Genomic DNA, 17,690 nt, shown 5'->3' on the forward strand with positions numbered 1-17,690 from the left:
TTCTGCGTATTGTTTCGTTGACAGCCGTGACCTAGAAAATGTGTGGCTTCGTGGATTCACAATTTCACATAATGAAAGGACAGGCTTGTGACTGTTTCAGTAATAAACTGTTTCAAATAAATTACCATGATCATGTCTTATATATAGACGAATCCACAGAGGGGTGCCCTGGAGTCTGGAAGCAGCCATAGCTGAGGTGTACCATTAAGCGCAGCTTGACACCTCAGTATTGATTCGTCTATACAGAAACCTCGCACCTCTAGAAACATGCAGCAACTTTTGAATGACACTGGTTTGTCATTTGTCACCATAACACCTTTATACAATACAACCTCATGGCACAGGACAGCAATGTTCTCTATAAACAAGACAATAGATAATGTTTATACACCAGGGTATGATTGTCACACACAGCCCCCCCCCCCACCCCCCCACCCCCGTCATAAACTGTTTTTTTTTCTTCTTCTTCTTTGTTCTCCTTCAGAATAAACTTGTCACAGGAGACATCTGTGACCATAAAGATATAGCTAATCAATTGTGTCCAAGTTAAAACAAAACAAAAAAGAACAGAGCAGTATTTTGTCAAGTAGGCTAGATGGAGGGACAGACATACTGTACAGTACAACTAGATGGAGGGACAGACATACAGTACAACTTATGTTTGTATTTTTAGAACTAAGCGATAGTGTCTCTCTCAACTCTCAGGCATGAAATAAATCTAACATGACATGCCATCTTTTCTCACTACATAAGACACGGACGTGTCTTATGTAGCACAGGCATGCACGTGCACAGGCATGCATTGCGCACACACGCACGCACGCACGCACGGACGGACGGACGGACGCGCGCACGGACGCACACACGTAAAGAAAGCTGCAAACAACAAGCTTTAAAACATGAAGAGAAAACCATCACCTCAACAAAGCCCCTGGCTGACCTTGTTGGTTGATGAAGCACCCATTCTGTCGGCCTGGCAGACAGACAGCAATATGTCACCATAATCACACCGAATGGGACTTCTTTTCAGGATAGAGACGAGTTGAGAAGACGTTAGATGTTACAATAGATGTCAGTGCTTATTTTGTCATGAAAAATATATATGAGTAAACAATTACATATAATATAAAATGTTTGATGCAGTGATAAAATCAGGATTAGATAGATAGAAATTGGTGAGGGGGATTATTTTAGAACAAAATAGGGATTTTTTAAATATATTCTTTGATAAAATAATGTGCTGCTGAGTTGAAGCTGCCTTGGCTTGACGCATGTTGCAGAACATTCACAGCTCAGAGGTCTCGTTCTGTCTTAATTCTCCACAAATCTCTGTGATTATAATTTTCCTATAAACAGGAAAATCAGCGTGTGTGAGTGTCAATTCCTTGTGTCCATGTGTTTAGTCAAAGTTTGTGCCACAGCGCATTGTGCGCGATTCACTCTACTCACTCTGCTCAAATATTTAATGGATTACAATAATATCAGTAACACATACTGTAGCTGATACTTGTGTCAACCAAATGTGGTTTTATTGAAAGGTAATTAAAGGCTAGATGGTAAGGAAGCACCCGTCATTCATGTTATTTCGCCTCAGTTCAGTGCAAGTCTGTTTAATTAATCCGATTTCCCGAACTTTCCTTTTTGCTTGATACCGTTTCGTAGAGAGACAATACAATCACGATCTATATACCAAATCTAAACGGCTTAATATTTGAGCGAGTTATGGCTAAATGAAATGAGTGTTCTTGGTTGTTCTGTGAGTGTTCGCTGCTTTATTGCAGTGAGACCGTGTTGGTCAGAGTGGATGATAGAGGAGCCACTGGACCCACAAAACAACTCTCTGTATCAAATATAAATATATTTCAAGGCAGCAAGGCATCTCTCTTCCATGGGCCCTAGTGTACAAGGCAAGATATCACTGGGCATAATGAGTAATGGATAATGGATCTCTTAAAAGCAATGGCAGGTGGCACTGTGATTGGTTTAATTATTGTAACGTCCAAACCACACCTATGCATAATGTAACGGGTAGCGGAGGTGTTTTAAAGATTTAGGCTGTGGCACAAGATAGCCAATTTTACGGGGGAAGGTCTCTTACACAATGCTAAATCCCCATATTACGGATTAATCGTTTACCCGCCAGGAACATAGGAATATTAACACGTAGAATCTTGTAGCCTGCCACAAACGGAAAAGCCGTTTTAACAGCGATGTATTCATTAATGCATGTTTTAATACGATCGTATCGAAATCTACCGTCCGTTAGCTTTGTTATGCTTCTGACACAATGGGCGCGGCCATTTTGAAAATGCGCGCGCATCCACTAACATTGCCGGCTCTGTTTTCAGACGGCTTTATCTCACAGAAGCGACATTGCAGAGGACGCTTTGTCCCAGACAAGCGTTTTCAACGGCCTGTAGCAGGCGCTGTGATACTCGCGGTCCACTTTTTCCACCACCGACCGAGAGAACGAGCACCAGCTTCGTCAACACACACGGAATGGTTTCATAGTAAAATGCGATACGGATATTTGGCTCTTCAAAGTAAGTGTCACGCGTGATTAAACCATGGCAATACGCAATCGAGGGATTAATTAATGGCGGCAGGCTAAGAGTTAAGTGCCTCTGACGCAACATAGGGCCCAATATATTCAAATATTTGCACACATTTTCAATTTTTTTCTAAAACAGCAGATCTGCAAGATCGTGTCATGGCACAAAATGACTTAATATGAGATTATATATCTGCTATTATTGAATAGCCAAAGTATGAAATGACGGTTAAAGTGGTTAAAATCTAAAATTATGCTTTCCCGGTTTTAATGGGTTAAACCCAGGGAGAGCAGTGAGTGAGAATGGCACACACTTGTTAACATAAATTGTCCTCTTGATATGATCTCTTTGTTCACTTTAGATTCTAGATGGGAGATGTGAGTGCGGGAAGCATCAATCTACCACGATCACTCTGTTTAACTCTGAACTAAGACGTTAGCTGGATCTGAATGATATTCTCTGGCTATAGCTGCCAGATGTTAGTTGTTGGTATTTATTTTGTTGTTGTTTTTTTAGGAGGAGCTGGAACTTTTTTCCATTTTTAGTTGGAAGCATTGAAACCACGAGTTGAACTGAACTCTGTTCATGCTCAATATTTAATGTGAAATCCATATCACACTGTCGGTAAGCCGTAATTGTAGCTCATATTCATTATGCACCATCTGCCAAAATTCAACAGGGCTTTGTTTAAATAAATAAAAACGGTGAATGTATTCAGCTGCCAGTCAGGACTGAGAGATGAGTGATAATATTAAACAAGAAAATACAGAATTACACATGAACGCTCAGATTGTGGCTACAATGTACATTAATGTATTAAACAGGAAAAACATAAATAAAAAATTTACCGTTTTGTTTTGAGCTGTGAAAATAGTGTCAATCTAATGTGTGCGTGTGCGTGCGCGTGTGCAACTGTGCATGTGTGTGCGTGCACTACTGCGTGCGTGCGCGCGTGCGTGCGTGCGTGCGTGCGTGCGTGCGTGCGCGCCTGCCTGCCTGCCTGCTGACAGGTGTTCTGTTGAGGACCACTGTGTGGAAGACATCCGTTGGCTTAGTGTGAAGCATCATGTAAACCTGCGTGCAGCGCGGCTTACAGACACATGCTAGCACAGCGTGTAGCTCGGCTAGGTCAGCGTGTAGCCTTATACCAACATACGTTAGCTCCATGGGCGTGCCTCGCCCGCACACCAACACACAGGCCCCTTTTACACCGGAGTTGAACCATAGAGTAATAAAAGGATAGAGGCCGAACCGGAGCGACAGCCCCGTCCCTCGCTATTTATTTCAGTGGAATTTGCTCAGTGGCGTTTTGAAGCACCCGGAAGAACGCTCTACTTCCGCATTTGACCAACAGTTGGTGGTCAAATGCGGAAGTGCAACCGAGCGCTCAATGTTAAACCCCAGCTGCACGGGGTTTCCTCGTCATAAATCCACGGGTCCGCCTGCAATTCATGCTCTAACCACTACGGCCGAGTGCTTCAACATCGGAGAGCCTCCATGGGGGCTTGAGTTGAACCGGTTCAGTTATTTATTCCCGCCTAATATTGAACCAGTTCAGAGTGTTTCCACTGAAAATGAATTGGTTCAGAACCCTAAAAGTTGGTTCGGAACTGGAACCAAAAAATGTCTGCCGGTGAAAGCACCAAGGTTCCAAGAATCTAGAACAGAACCAGTTCTATAACCAAAGTTCTTTTGCTGGAAAAGCTTAGGGCCACAGTGAAACACACAACAACAGCCACCAGGTCCGAATGACACCAACAAATAGTGGTGGAAAAAGTACTCAAATGTTTTACTTAAGTGAAAGTATATCAATACTGATATAAAATAATTCAAAATGTACATGAGTAAAAGTACAAAAGTCAAAATGTACTTAAAGTACCAAAAGTCAAAAGTACTCATCTTATCTATAATTGTACCATGTCTCTGTACGTCTGTACGTAACTCGAGAACCGTTCGCCCCACCGACTTCAAATTCGACACACGCGTTCCACACCCCCACAGGGAGTGCAGTGCCCGGTGAGACGGTCGGACCCACGGTTGTCCAGAACCGCCACAAAAGGCCTCTGCCTGGGCTCTGGACAGGGCCCCTGCCCAGGCTCTGACATCACAACACTCCATATATATATATATATATACTGTATAGGGATAAAGGGACACAGAGAGACAGATACAGAAATCTCCACATATGGGCATAAAGGGGCACAGACAGAGGGGTGGAACAGGTATTGCATAGCCGGGTGGGGCATGGCTCTCCAACTTCCATCGTTACCGACTCGGTGCTCTACAGCCGGGCACCGGTCTAATTATTCAAAATGTTCCATTTCAAATGTCACAAATATTTTGAATCTACAAGCTCTACAAGCTCACAATGACGTGTCGCGATGCCACGCATTGTGGGCTTGTAGATTTGCTATTTTCACATTTCAAATGGCCGAAATGCATATAGGTCTGAAGTGGTTAATGTACATTTTGTAATGATAATCAAAATCTACAAAGTTTTCAAATAATTGTAGTGGAGTAAAAGAGCAATATTTGCCTCTAAGATGTAGTGGAGTAGAAGTAAAAGTAGGCTACTGACATTTTGAAATACTCCAGTAAAGTAAAAGTACCTCAGAATTGTACAACAAACCAGGTCACTATCTATATCGGTGTTAATTTAATTTCTCAAGGTCCGTTGTACACACCAGGAGGGTTTATCTAATGTTATTAATTCAAATTAATTTAAACAGCTGTTTGTGTTATGAGTACATGCACACAGAGGCGCGATTATAAGAGGCAATTAAGCGACGTTGTAATCATTTTTCGAAACGAGGTTGATTTTCATTCCAGCACGAATAACATGATCGACCTGTACGAAAGAGGCATCTCCAAAATAACCGTTTGATGTGAAATAATCTCAATAATGTATTTGCGTTGCTCCTGATGTGTAACGAACGAGCTAGTTAAATAAACCACTTTCAACTTGATGTCTGTGTTTTTGGCATGTCATTAGAGGCCATCGGGCATTTTCTAAATTTTCAAACCGTAAAAAAAAAAATCACAGTGAGGGGCGCTCTTATCATCATACATCAGGTAGGTTAATCAAATCATCACATTCCGTGGTACAAACACACACACAAAGCTATGCATAGGAGGGGCTAGTGCCCCTCAAAAATCTATATTAGATCTATATTAGACTAAATCATCGCATCACATTGCGTGTTGTGAGCTTTTAGGCTATTTTTGCTACTCATCATACAAGAAAGTCTAGCAGTACATGTTTTAAATTAACACTGGTTATGTATGTGTATAATCGTATTTTTTCTTATTTCGAGAGCCATGTGTGTATGAGTTGTGTCATGAGGAAGGTAGGGGGAGGGGAGGGGGGGGGGGGGGTCAGATTTAGGTTAGAACTGTAAATCCTTTATGCACGGCAGAGACGAGAAGGGTTCAGCTAAAGGTTCCCTGGGTATACCGTGAGCTTCCACAGCTGTGTTCTGAGCCAGCAACGATGTTTATAGTACGTCTAGCACGCAAACCAACCAAGGTAAGCCAAGTGCACCTAAACTATCTGAGCTATGTGAGAGATATGTTTAGCCTGGGGGGGAGGAAGGGCAAGGAAGGTTTTTGCTGGCTCATTTTCCCCTTGAGGTAGAAATCTGAGGAGAAACAGTTGGTGTGGGGTTCCAAGGAGGGAAGGGCAGGGTCGGGGGGCATAGATGATGGATCATATTTTATTGATTTATTGTATAAAACACCCTATAAACACCATCCTGGTGTTAATACGTCCTTGTCCATTCCATTCATAGCTTCTATCATACCTGTAAACATAGATCTGTTTTCTTTCTTTCTTTCTTTCTTTCTTTCTTTCTTTCTTTCTTTCTTTCTTTCTTTGATTTATTTTTTTATTTTTCCATGCCATGAGCTTAGCTGAATAACTGACTCGATGCTGGCTAAACTTCATTTTTGGTTAATAATTCATGGACATTTGGATTATGCAGGGGCTATTTTCAGACTAGATTTTTCAACTCAATCAATGCTTTCAAATCCAACAATCAGTTGAGCCCGAGAAATAGAGAACTTGAAGTAATTGCTGCACCACAATAAATACTGTCGATATATATATATATAGCATAGGCATAGATACATACAAGTTGATCTCTAAACACTAACACTTTGGACCATATCCCATATGGTCGGAGGAAACAATTAGAGAATTGAATCAAAATCTGCATTGCAGAAGCTGCAGATATATATATTGATATTAGGGCTGTCACAGGAATGGTTTCGAAAGCAGTAAGCATAGCTTCACCGCTGTCTGCTGCTGTTCTAGTAAATAAATACCTTGCATATTATACCAGATGTATTGGTAAATTGAGATCTCTGATACTCTGGCAACAAGAGACTACTGTATGTCAATGGAGCTGTAGACAGTGACCTAAACACATATGGTCCTTTATGTTTCTTCAAAGAAAGAGAAAAAGGCAGAATAACTTGTACAATTACTACAGTATATTGCTCATCTTTATCTTCCATTACACCCACTCTCTCCCACCAAACATCTGCAGCATTGTCTCTGTCACTTTGATAGGAACAGCACTCATCATCTGTCTGATGCTGTACGTACGTGCGCCCGTGCCTCTGTCTGTGTATCTCTCTCTCTCTCTCTCTCTCCCTCTCTCTCTCTCTCTCTCTCTCTCTCTCTATATATATCTCTCTCTCCCTCTCGATCAGTGTGAGGGTCATGAAAGTCAAGTGATGCCAACGTTGTCTAGTCAGTTACATTACGGTACATTGCTTTGGTGTGATCCCACACACACACACACACACACACACACACACACACACACACACACACACACACACACACACACACACACACACACACACACACACACACACACTTGCTTACTGCTTATGGTTGTCCATCAAATCCAATGATAACGTCCACTTCTATCGGTGAGTACTTTGGTGTTTGAAAAGTCCTATCCTGGATCCTGACTGATTGCTGACTGATGAAGTTATACCAACCAGCATTAATCGGCTGGTTGGACTAACAAGTTACTAACAAATTACAATAAACTAGTTACTAGAAAATCGCAGAGCAATCATCCGCCAATTGGCTGCCATGTTAAGTGGTCAGATGGGTGGAGGACCTGCACCACTAACACTTTTGAGATTTCCAAGAGGGCCCTGAATGATCTAACCTGACTCCGCCAGATGGGGCAGCAGAGAGTACACTGGGTTCCCCCCTCCTGCAGCAGCTTCTAGCAGCTTCTAGCAGCAGCTTCTAGCTTCTAGCTGCTGCTGATTGGCCAGGCCGTTTTGTGGCCGGGCATCAAGTCTGCCTGAGAGTTCCCAGATGGGAGCAGGAGGGGGGAACCCAGTGTACTCTCTGCTGCCCCATCTGGCGGAGTCAGGTTATGAATGATCCAGAAAAGGTTGACAACCACTGCTGTAAATGGAGCGTGCCACAACTGAACTAATTGGTGGCTATAATTAGGTCCAGCTGCTATTCAGCCAGCCCTTTATGGAGGCCTTGAAGTTAACAATAGAGCTAATTGTCCTCCACAGGCAGGGATCAGGCCATCAGGGCCATCTTTGTCACTGCGCTAGCGACTTCTATACAGGCTGGGGCAGCGCCTGGCAGCAGGGGATGTTGAACAGGAGGAGTAGGACGGAGGTGCTACGTCCTCCCGCTGGGGGCCCCTAACTCAATAGGGTACAATAGCAGTGACGACAACACAGAAAAGTGTGGGGAGAGGAACGGTAAAAGCAAAAGGCAAAGTGTTAAAACGTATTAGCTGCTCAACAAACAAATGAACAAAAATTACAACTACTATAATGTGGTTTCATGGGCTAACGGGAATGTTGGGCATTTGCATTTGGTACACAGTTTATAATGAATGTTACTGTTTCAGTTACCTCCACTGAAAAGTATTTTCTTTGGTAAATGGTGCATTTATATAGCGCCTTTATCCAAGGCGCTTTAAATAGATTGTGCATTACATTCATCCATTCACATGCACATTCACACCGATGGCGGCGGAAACCATACAAGGCACCAACCATCACACCAGCAGCAATTAGAGGTTCAGAGTCTTGCTCAAGGACACTTCGACACTAACTCTGGGGGTTCAAACTGGCAACCTTGTCGTTACCATCCAGCCACTCTACCCCTGAGCCACCGCCCCTTTGCAATGTATTAGCATAGCATTTCTCCCGTGTAAGGATACAGTCAGTTACAGTTTGAGAATGAGTGAATGTATTGTTGTGAAAAACACCCACTGCCGTTTCACAGCCAGTGAAACGGGGAAGTTAGAAATGAGAAATTATTGGTCTGCTTTACAAGCCTGCTAACAGCCAATCAAATACAGAGAGCTTGTTAAACAATGTAAAAGGAGGATCCAGACAGTTATTGGTTCAGAGGTCCATCAATCTAACCGTGAGGGGCTAACCTTGTATACAGCTGTGTGTGTGTGTGTGTGTGTGTGTGTGTGTGTGTGTGTGTGTGTGTGTGTGTGTGTGTGTGTGTGTGTGTGTGTGTGTGTGTGTGTGTGTGTGTGTGTGTGTGTGTGTGTGCGCGGGTGTGCGTGTGTGTGCGTGTGTACACTTGTCCTTCTCTATCCCACATCACTTTATTCTCATTCACATTGGACCTTTCATATGTTTTGGCGTCATGCAGAGTCAAATCATTGTCCCTGTTGTTTGCTAACCTATGTGTGTCAGTCTATCCTCACAGACCTGGCTTTCTTTTGTCCCTGTCCAAGACATTTAGGATGGTAGGTGACCCAACGGTAATGGGTAACACTGGTGCGTGCGTGCGTGCGTGCGTGCGTGCGTTAGCCCTCGTGTACCGTTCTTTTGTTTTGCTCTGATGGTAGGCACAGCAGCCTTGCTGTAAGACCCATAATGACTATTTGTGACACCATATGGCCACAGCAGGACCCCTGAGGTGTCTGGCACAGGGCCCGGTCTAAAGCAGCAAATAAAGAGTGGGCCATTATGTTCAATCATATGCTGAGGTATAGCCTTGAATGATCTCCCACACACCTTCACCTCAGAGTATGGTAATAGAGAATTGAATAAAGTGGCTTATTACTGATGTGGAAACGGGTTATTTGGCTGCTCGGCTCACCGAGTAGATTCAGCCAAAAGACATTACATGGCGTGGCTCTGCAGGTGGCTATAGCCGTCTCTACGGTATGTCTGGATCAGTGCGTGCGTGTGTGTGTGTGTGTGTGTGTGTGTGTGTGTGTGTGTGTGTGTGTGTGTGTGTGTGTATGTGCGTGCGTATGCGTGTGTCTGGTTGTCCAACACCCCATTTATTTTGCACACTGTCTGCTAGTAGGCTAACTTAGAACTTCTACACAAAAGAATCACGTATATTAGTATACGTGATTTTTTTTGTATCTCGTATACAGTATACGTTGTATGTTTTCTACTAGATACTACTCTATTAGATATTTAATACTATTATACTATTAATATTTAAAACTTTAATTTCAACTGTTTTACATTGGAGCCAAGCTGTTCCCATGTGGATCCTGAGATCACCTCAATTAGAATGAAACATGTAAAACACAGATGTGTGTTGAAATTGAACCTGTAACATTCACACACATTCATGGTATATTTTCATACTGTGTACACAGTGTACATAGTCTAGTATGCTCAGTCAGTACCGTGTCATTCGAACGTTCAAAAGCTTTAACCCATAGGCCTGACTTCGAAATTTAAAAAATGTCTTCTAAATGCTCACAGTTTTCTGAAATACCTATGTTTCTATATCAGTGGTGCTCAATATTTCATGTCAAGGACCCCAAAAATTATATGTAATTGGCCACGGACCCCCATCTGAAAATATGTTGTTCCAGGGACCCTCCAGAAAAACAAAGATTTTAGCTCAAAACATTCGCTCTGAAAGAATATACATTCAAAGATTTGCGCCACAAGTTCACGATTTTTCAAAAATAGCAGATCTACAAACTCGTAGCGTGGCACTCGGTGGTGCGCTATGAGCTTGTAGATCTGCTGTTTTTCAATACCTAAAGTATAACATAATGCTTAAAACAACAAAAGGGGTTCCCGTCCTGAATGGGATGGGTGTATCTACACTCTAGTCTACAGTGCAGTTCTAACTATTGAATATACTGTAACTGATTTTCAGATAGTTGAGTTCTGAAGTATGAGCTTTGGATAATTGGGGTTCTATTGCTGTAGTCTCTATTAGAATAACTGTAAGAAAGACATTTGTTTTCCTTTCGCCTGAAACAAATAGTAATTGATGTTATCGCGAACGTTGTTGAAAGGGTCAATCAATTTAGTATAAAGAACAAAAACAAGGAGTGTAGCAGTCAATTCAGCCTGAGACAGGAGGTTATTGATGTGACTCTTACAACTGTAAATTAGCTGAACACACGGAATAATGAAAGCCAGAGAAACGGTAGAGAGGAGGAGGCTGGGGGAGGTTATTTTGCATTTGAAACAAAAGATTTCTTTCTTTCTCTGTCTTTCTTTTAATACGCACCAATGCTCTACTCCTCAAACAGTCTTAATTGTGATTTTAAATACAGAAAATAGAATCCTCATTTAGTCAGATTTGTTATGCTAATATGGCCAGAAGTGTTTCTCAAACCAAACAATTCCCTAAGGAGTTTCCTTGCCAGCTAAAATCAAAAATCTGTCAAAAGCGCTGTGAATTAAACTTCCGAAACTTGTTTCCAGCTTCAGCTTTTTATGCCAGCTTTTTTTTCCTCTGCTCTGGGAAGCATGAATGGACAATTCTAGCTAGCCAGTAGTTTTTGACATATCTTGTTTGGGACCAAAGTGATGGAAGGATGGATGGACCAACACGACTACCCTTTTGCTAGTGGGACTAAAATTAACATCATGAGTTCATGAACCCATGAGTAATACGTATCCATGAGTCTCTCTGTCTCGCATGCAGACTGATCATTATTTCTGGCATTATTATGTTGTGCTTATTTCAGATAGGTCACTGTAGAGAGACAGGAAACCAAGGGCAGAGGGAGGGAGAGAGGAGAGACATGTGAGACAAGCCAGGGACCAGAAATCGAACACAGGTCTTTCTTCACATTCACAAGAAGGAGCATATTATCGTCGCTGTCGGATAGAAACCTTGTGTGTCCAAAACTGTTACTTTTCAGAAAGTGGACAATAAAACTTCAGAAAGTGGACAATAAAACAACTTATGTTCCAACTAAGGGATCCACAGTAGTTATTATTTAGTCACAAGCTCTTGTTAATATACTTTTCATTGGTTCATTATTTATAAAACCTGCAGACTTCACCATTTCCACTTAAACTATTTCAAAATGAACAACAATAGCTGTTCTGAAGGAAAAAAAACTAAAATGAGGAGATACAAGGTTTCTGCCCGACAGCAATGATATGGTCTGTGCACCAACTGTCTGATCCGCAGGCACCCCTTGATCATGATTATAACAGCACTTCAGCTAAAGGTAATTATCATTCACCCTATATTATTCACCTACCTTGTGTACATGTATAAAACAAAAGGGGTTTGGTAATACATATTTAATAGTCAATTAAAGATGGACCCCCGGGGAACCGGCCTGCATAAAATAGTATAAGCCTCAGGACCAGTGGGAAGGATCTTGGCCGAGCTCCTGGTTTTCCCATGAAGCTCAACTATCTGTCTGTCACTATGATAACCTGTCATCATATGAATATATAAACTTCATCTTTTAAACATGAGCTGACAGAGCATGGCACTGGCCGGGCATTGTCTGCATCCGTCTCTCTCTCTCTGTGTGTGTGTGTGTGTGTGTGTGTGTGTGTGTGTGTGTGTGTGTGTGTGTGTGTGTGTGTGTGTGTGTGTGTGTGTGTGTGTGTGTGTGTGTGTGTGTGTGTGTGTGTGTGCGCGTGCGTTGAAAGGATAAGATCTCCCCAGGGAGACACTCAGGTGCAAAGAGATATGCAGATAAGTCACGAAAACACAGACGTGTGCATACTTTATACTCACTACTATAGTCTTCATGACAATGATATCAGCATTTAGTATCTTAAAACAGAGCAGGAACCTGACATTTAGAATTTAGCACTCCTAGAACACTCAATAACAGATGTGTGAGTGTGTGTGTGTGTGTGTGTGTGTGTGTGTGTGTGTGTGTGTGTGTGTGTGTGTGTGTGTGTGTGTGTGTGTGTGTGTGTGTGTGTGTGTGTGTGTGAGAGCGAGAGCGAGAGAGAGAGAGAGAGAGAGGGGGGAGAGAGAGCTAGGGAGAGAGGTAGAGAAATAGAGTAGGAGCAGTAAAAACAGTGTACAACACCATCGTGCCACATCCACTGAAAGGTCAGGAGTAGTGAATCCCATTTCCAACTCCTAGACGTCTCAAATGGACTCCAGCTCTCATCTCTTGGAGCCAGAAGCAATCAACTCCTCAGCATTCAACAAACGGACCACAAATCAGCATTTTGGCGTGACAGAAGTGCTGCCTGCTGACATGCAGGCAGAGCTGATTCTCAGATGGCTTGGCGCTCTCACAAGCCTTATTGGGAAATCCAGCATCCCAAGCCAATAATATGTGCTAGGATGGGATTTGCAATGACATTTGAAGATGGGTAATGCAAAAATATTTAGCTGTTCACTAAGCAGGAATTTAAGTAGCTGGGGGTGATCGACCGTAAGCCTAATATTAAAAAAGAGCAGTCAGCTTTTCTCTCCAATCTCTGTCTCCATTTCCTCAGCAGTTGATTGTGTAATATCACCTTTAACCACAGGCCATGCTTATTGAATAGCATATACCCATATATAATAAGTCTGACATCCCCAGAGTTAGAATGCAGATAATGTGGTTAAGAACTGGCAACATGCTGAAAGTCAACAGTATCATTCCTATATCTCACACACAAGTAGGCCTACATCTCTTCTGCTGAGAAGATATATGAGACAGAAAGACAGAGGTTGTGATCACTGATGGGAACTGGAAAGGACAAAGAATTATGAGAGAGAGAAAAGGAGAGAGGGAAGAGAGATGGACAAGATTGAGAACGATAAGATTAATGGATGGTAAAATGTTGAAGAGTCAAGAGGCTGTGGCAGCAGTCACAGTCTATAATCGCAGTATAAGGAAGTTAGATTATCGTGAGTTACACCAGTTGACTGAGCAGCTATGACATGGCAAGGCCACTATATATGACCAGAAACAAGTGTTACCTCTCTCTCTCTCGCTCTCTATCTCTCTCTCTCTCTCTCACACACACACACACACACACACACACACACACACACACACACACACACACACACACACACACACACACACACACACACACACACTGTATACACACACACACACACACACACACACACACACACACACACACACACACACACACACAGGGACAGAACACTAATAGATCAAAAATAAACAGGCACGTGCTCTCCAAGTCTCCATGATACATTTACATATCATATCTTATAATCAGTCGCCTCGCCGCCTGTCATTACGCGCACCATTGACACGCAGCGGCGGTAAATTGCCCCATAAGGGGCGCGGCAGGCAGGCGAGCGGGGCTGCCGGGAGAAGCCTGGCGTCAGCAGGGACAGGCAATGACTAAACACAGTACACACAATCACACATGTGTACACTACAATTATCCGAGGACAGGTGAATGGCAGGTTGTGAACTTGTGACTGATGGACAACGCTTAAACTGCTTTCATTTGGTTTTAGCCTATCTCTGACATAATTCTTCATCAACATCAATCATCAGTGGATTGCTCAAATATTGTAACAAATTGATGGCAGTTTTAACGTCCCCCTCCTATAAACCTCTGGGTGAATGGGAGTTTTAGCCTGCCCTGTATATTGTCTGAAGTTTTGTTAGTCTGTTTTTAATTTGAGTGATCAGGAGGACAGGTGCGATGCCGATACTGTTATTTGCGTTTCGATCCACTGGCCCAGTGGACTTGAAATAAGAGGGTAGATAATTTGGGAAGCACTGTCGAGGACAAGTGGCCTATCGATCATTGAGTTGCAAAACTCAGCAGCCAGTTTAATTCACACTTTCAATGTGTGTCTTAGAGCGAGAGAGAGACAGAGACGTGACATGAGGCGCAGTGTGTGTGTATTTGATCCCACAGGACAGGTCTACGTTTCTACGTGACATTTCTGTAACCTACTGCCCAATTTCTCCAAGCCAAGGTGGTGTTCTGTCTGCAATCAATGCATGTCCACTTCACACAGATTTCTGTTCACATTCACAAGACATTCGTACGTATGGCAGGTCTACGTATTAACTTTGTCTCATGCAATTTACTTTCAAATCTCAGCATTCAATTTTGCCACATTAATAGTTTGCACAAATTTGTACATCTTACGTTCACACTTCACAGACAGAATACATGCGTTATCCAAAACACTGCCTCGCTTAGCCTACCTTCCACTGCATATGCCGTAGTAATTGCGCAGAGAAACACCATAAAGAAAGCGGGCGGCATGTCCAAAAATAGTCCCCGCTTCTCCTCTCCCATCATCCTCCAGCCCTGGTAGTGGGTACTAAATGAAAATCCCTTTCAGCGTCCAGTCCACAGAAATGCCTACTACTACTCCACTGTATCTAACACACTGTCTACATCCCAGTCCGCATCATGGCAAACCTGCACCGCCACCAACGAGTGTGTGTGGGGACTGAAGCATAGAATGAAGGGACTGTTGCAGGATGAGACAGAGAGAGAGAGAGAGAGGGAGAGAGAGAGGGGGGTCACGGTGGGGGGGGGGGGGGGGGGGGGGGGGTCACCTCTCATCCTGTGATTCCTCTCATCTCACACACCTTTTGACCAATCAGGAGACAGTATAGGCGCCTACAACCCATTCGTTTTCAGTCTATGGTTTTTCCACCTGACCAAGGACGGAATGGACCAAAATATGGTAGATATACGACGGACAGTGCCACCTAGTGGTGAAAGTTTGCACCCCGCAAATGATTAGATTAATAGGCTAGCTCAGGGGTGTAGTGGGCAACTTTAATGATGGTGGACAGGAGGCCACTATATTTTTTCACACTCACTCCAGAGGGCCATTATATTTCCACACTCACTCCAGAGGACTACATGCATATGTCGGATAGAAACCTCTTATCTCCGTATTAAAAAAATAATCGAAATCAATGCCGCTACTACTTCGTCATATATGTTACACAAAATTAGCCGACAAAAAACCCATCACAGTGCGACAGGTTTTGAGCCTGTAGATCTGCTATTAATTGAAATCCTGGCCTTTTTTGGTTTTTGCTATTTTTGAATTGGAATCCTGAAAAGTTTATATTTTATTTTATTTCATATGCATATAGTTATTACTTACATTAACTTCATGAACTTTATACAAATACATTGGACATTAAAAATAATACATTTTTAATGCAGTCATTAAGCTACTATTAATGTATTAGCTACTAATCTTTCGCACAGGTCCTGGGCCTGGTGAGAGCAGGAGTGGACCTGGTGAGACGTAGGAGGGGCCCGGACAGGAGTCATTCCACAGAGCCTAGTCCTTCCATGCGCCAGAATCTGGTTCTCCCAGTCCTGGCAGAGTAGTTCCAGAGCAACGGATTGTGGCCCTGGTTTTCCCTAATAATGGGACAGGATTTAGGGTAGCTACTGGGACGTAAGTCGGGACTTGATCACCCCGGCTGGGTCACCTGAGTGAGGGGTATGATGTTCGAGAGACCCGAAACCCCAATGACCTTGGGATACATCACTGAGGATACGTCCCAGGTGCATCCATGCAATGTTTTTTTGTTATAGTATAGTACTCCTAATTCATGTAGTGGTAGGCCTACCCATGCACTCTCCCCTTGAGTTGTAATTGTCTTAGGTACCTAATTGTTTGTCTATTGTTAAATGTGATGTTGAATTGTATGATAATTATGTGTCTTTTATAGTTTAAAAAAAAAACATAACCGTGAAGCCCCACCAACTCCTTGCTCAACTCTGAAATGCTCATGTGCTCAGGCTTAAACGGAACTCCACTTTGTCCATTCATTCTTACCCATGGAGCATGATGATGTTGTATATCCTGTTACCAGTTGTAAACCTAGAACTCTACCTTACAGTATAGTGTTTTTGTTTAGTATTTTAGTTGGATGTGTTGTGGTGTGTTGTGAACTTATTAACAAACCAGAGCACAAGTATGCATCCTGTGAGTTTAAAAATGGTTAATGCATGTTTTGTAATTATAATGAAATAATAAAGGTTTTCAAATATTTTGAGTGGAGTAAAAGTACAATATTTGCCTCTGAGATGCAGTGGAGTAGAAGTAAAAAACTGTACGTGGGCCTACAGTACTTAGTTACTTTCCACCACTGGTTAAGAAGCCAGAGCGGACTTTCAAGAAATATGGGGACAGTTCATGCGTTTTATGAACAGCAATCCATTAGGACCTGTATTAGATAATCCACAGTAATGTGGGGAGGAAAATGGGGACCATATCTGTTTTATTTGTTTTAGTTTTTGTTTTGTTTTTTGTAATTTATAATTTTTATAGATTTTTTACATTTTGACAGCATACAGCATACATACATCAAATGTCTTCTATCCCAGATTTGGGTCGTCGTATGCCAAAACAAATCTAGACAACATATAAATCAGCGTCCAAAGGATAACTAAAAACATTAAAAATGAAATAATAAACAAACTGAAAAGAAAATTAAAGAAGAAAAGTAAAAATAAAATAAAAACATAAATACATTTTCTTTACAGTACAGTTTTGTTTTTGTTTTTGCACCGTTCAAAATAAAGATAACAGTTAGCGTAGTGGGACATTCTCATTCGTTCTCTGTGGCATCCAAATTTCCTATGTAGTTCCATAGGGGTGACCACATGGAACTACTAGAATACTAGAATTTGTCTGTCTTTTGGTGAAGGTCATAGGTGAGTTTCTCCAAAGGCAAGAAAGTAGAGGCTTGGGTAAGCCACATTTTAGCTGAGGGTACTTGGGGGGTGGACCACAGTAACAGAATAAATTTTTTAGCAAGATATGTCAACATGTCTAATAAACGGGTGGAGTCAGGGTCCAAGGTCAAACCACTGTCATGGTTCAGTAAATATAGACTGGGAGTAAAATTAAGGACCTTGCCTAGGATTTTCTGAGTGTGAAAATGGACCTTCTTCCAG

The 17,690-nt window shown here is 42.4% G+C and overlaps 1 protein-coding gene across 1 annotated transcript in view; it reads right to left on the reverse strand.

The window, feature by feature from the left end:
• The window catches only part of LOC306926835 (ephrin type-B receptor 1-like), a 70,101-nt gene extending 55,039 nt beyond the window's left edge, over positions 1 to 15,062 (reverse strand). The window contains exon 1 of the mRNA XM_079506297.1: positions 14,957 to 15,062. Within this exon, the coding sequence (XP_079362423.1) occupies positions 14,957 to 15,053 (97 nt within the window). The 5' untranslated portion in view covers positions 15,054 to 15,062. The remainder of the gene's footprint in view (positions 1 to 14,956) is intronic.
• Between the last annotated feature and the right edge of the window lie 2,628 nt (positions 15,063 to 17,690).

Source organism: Electrona antarctica (assembly GCF_951216825.1).
Source record: "Electrona antarctica genome assembly, chromosome: 7".
NCBI classification, from domain to species: Eukaryota; Metazoa; Chordata; class Actinopteri; order Myctophiformes; family Myctophidae; genus Electrona; species Electrona antarctica.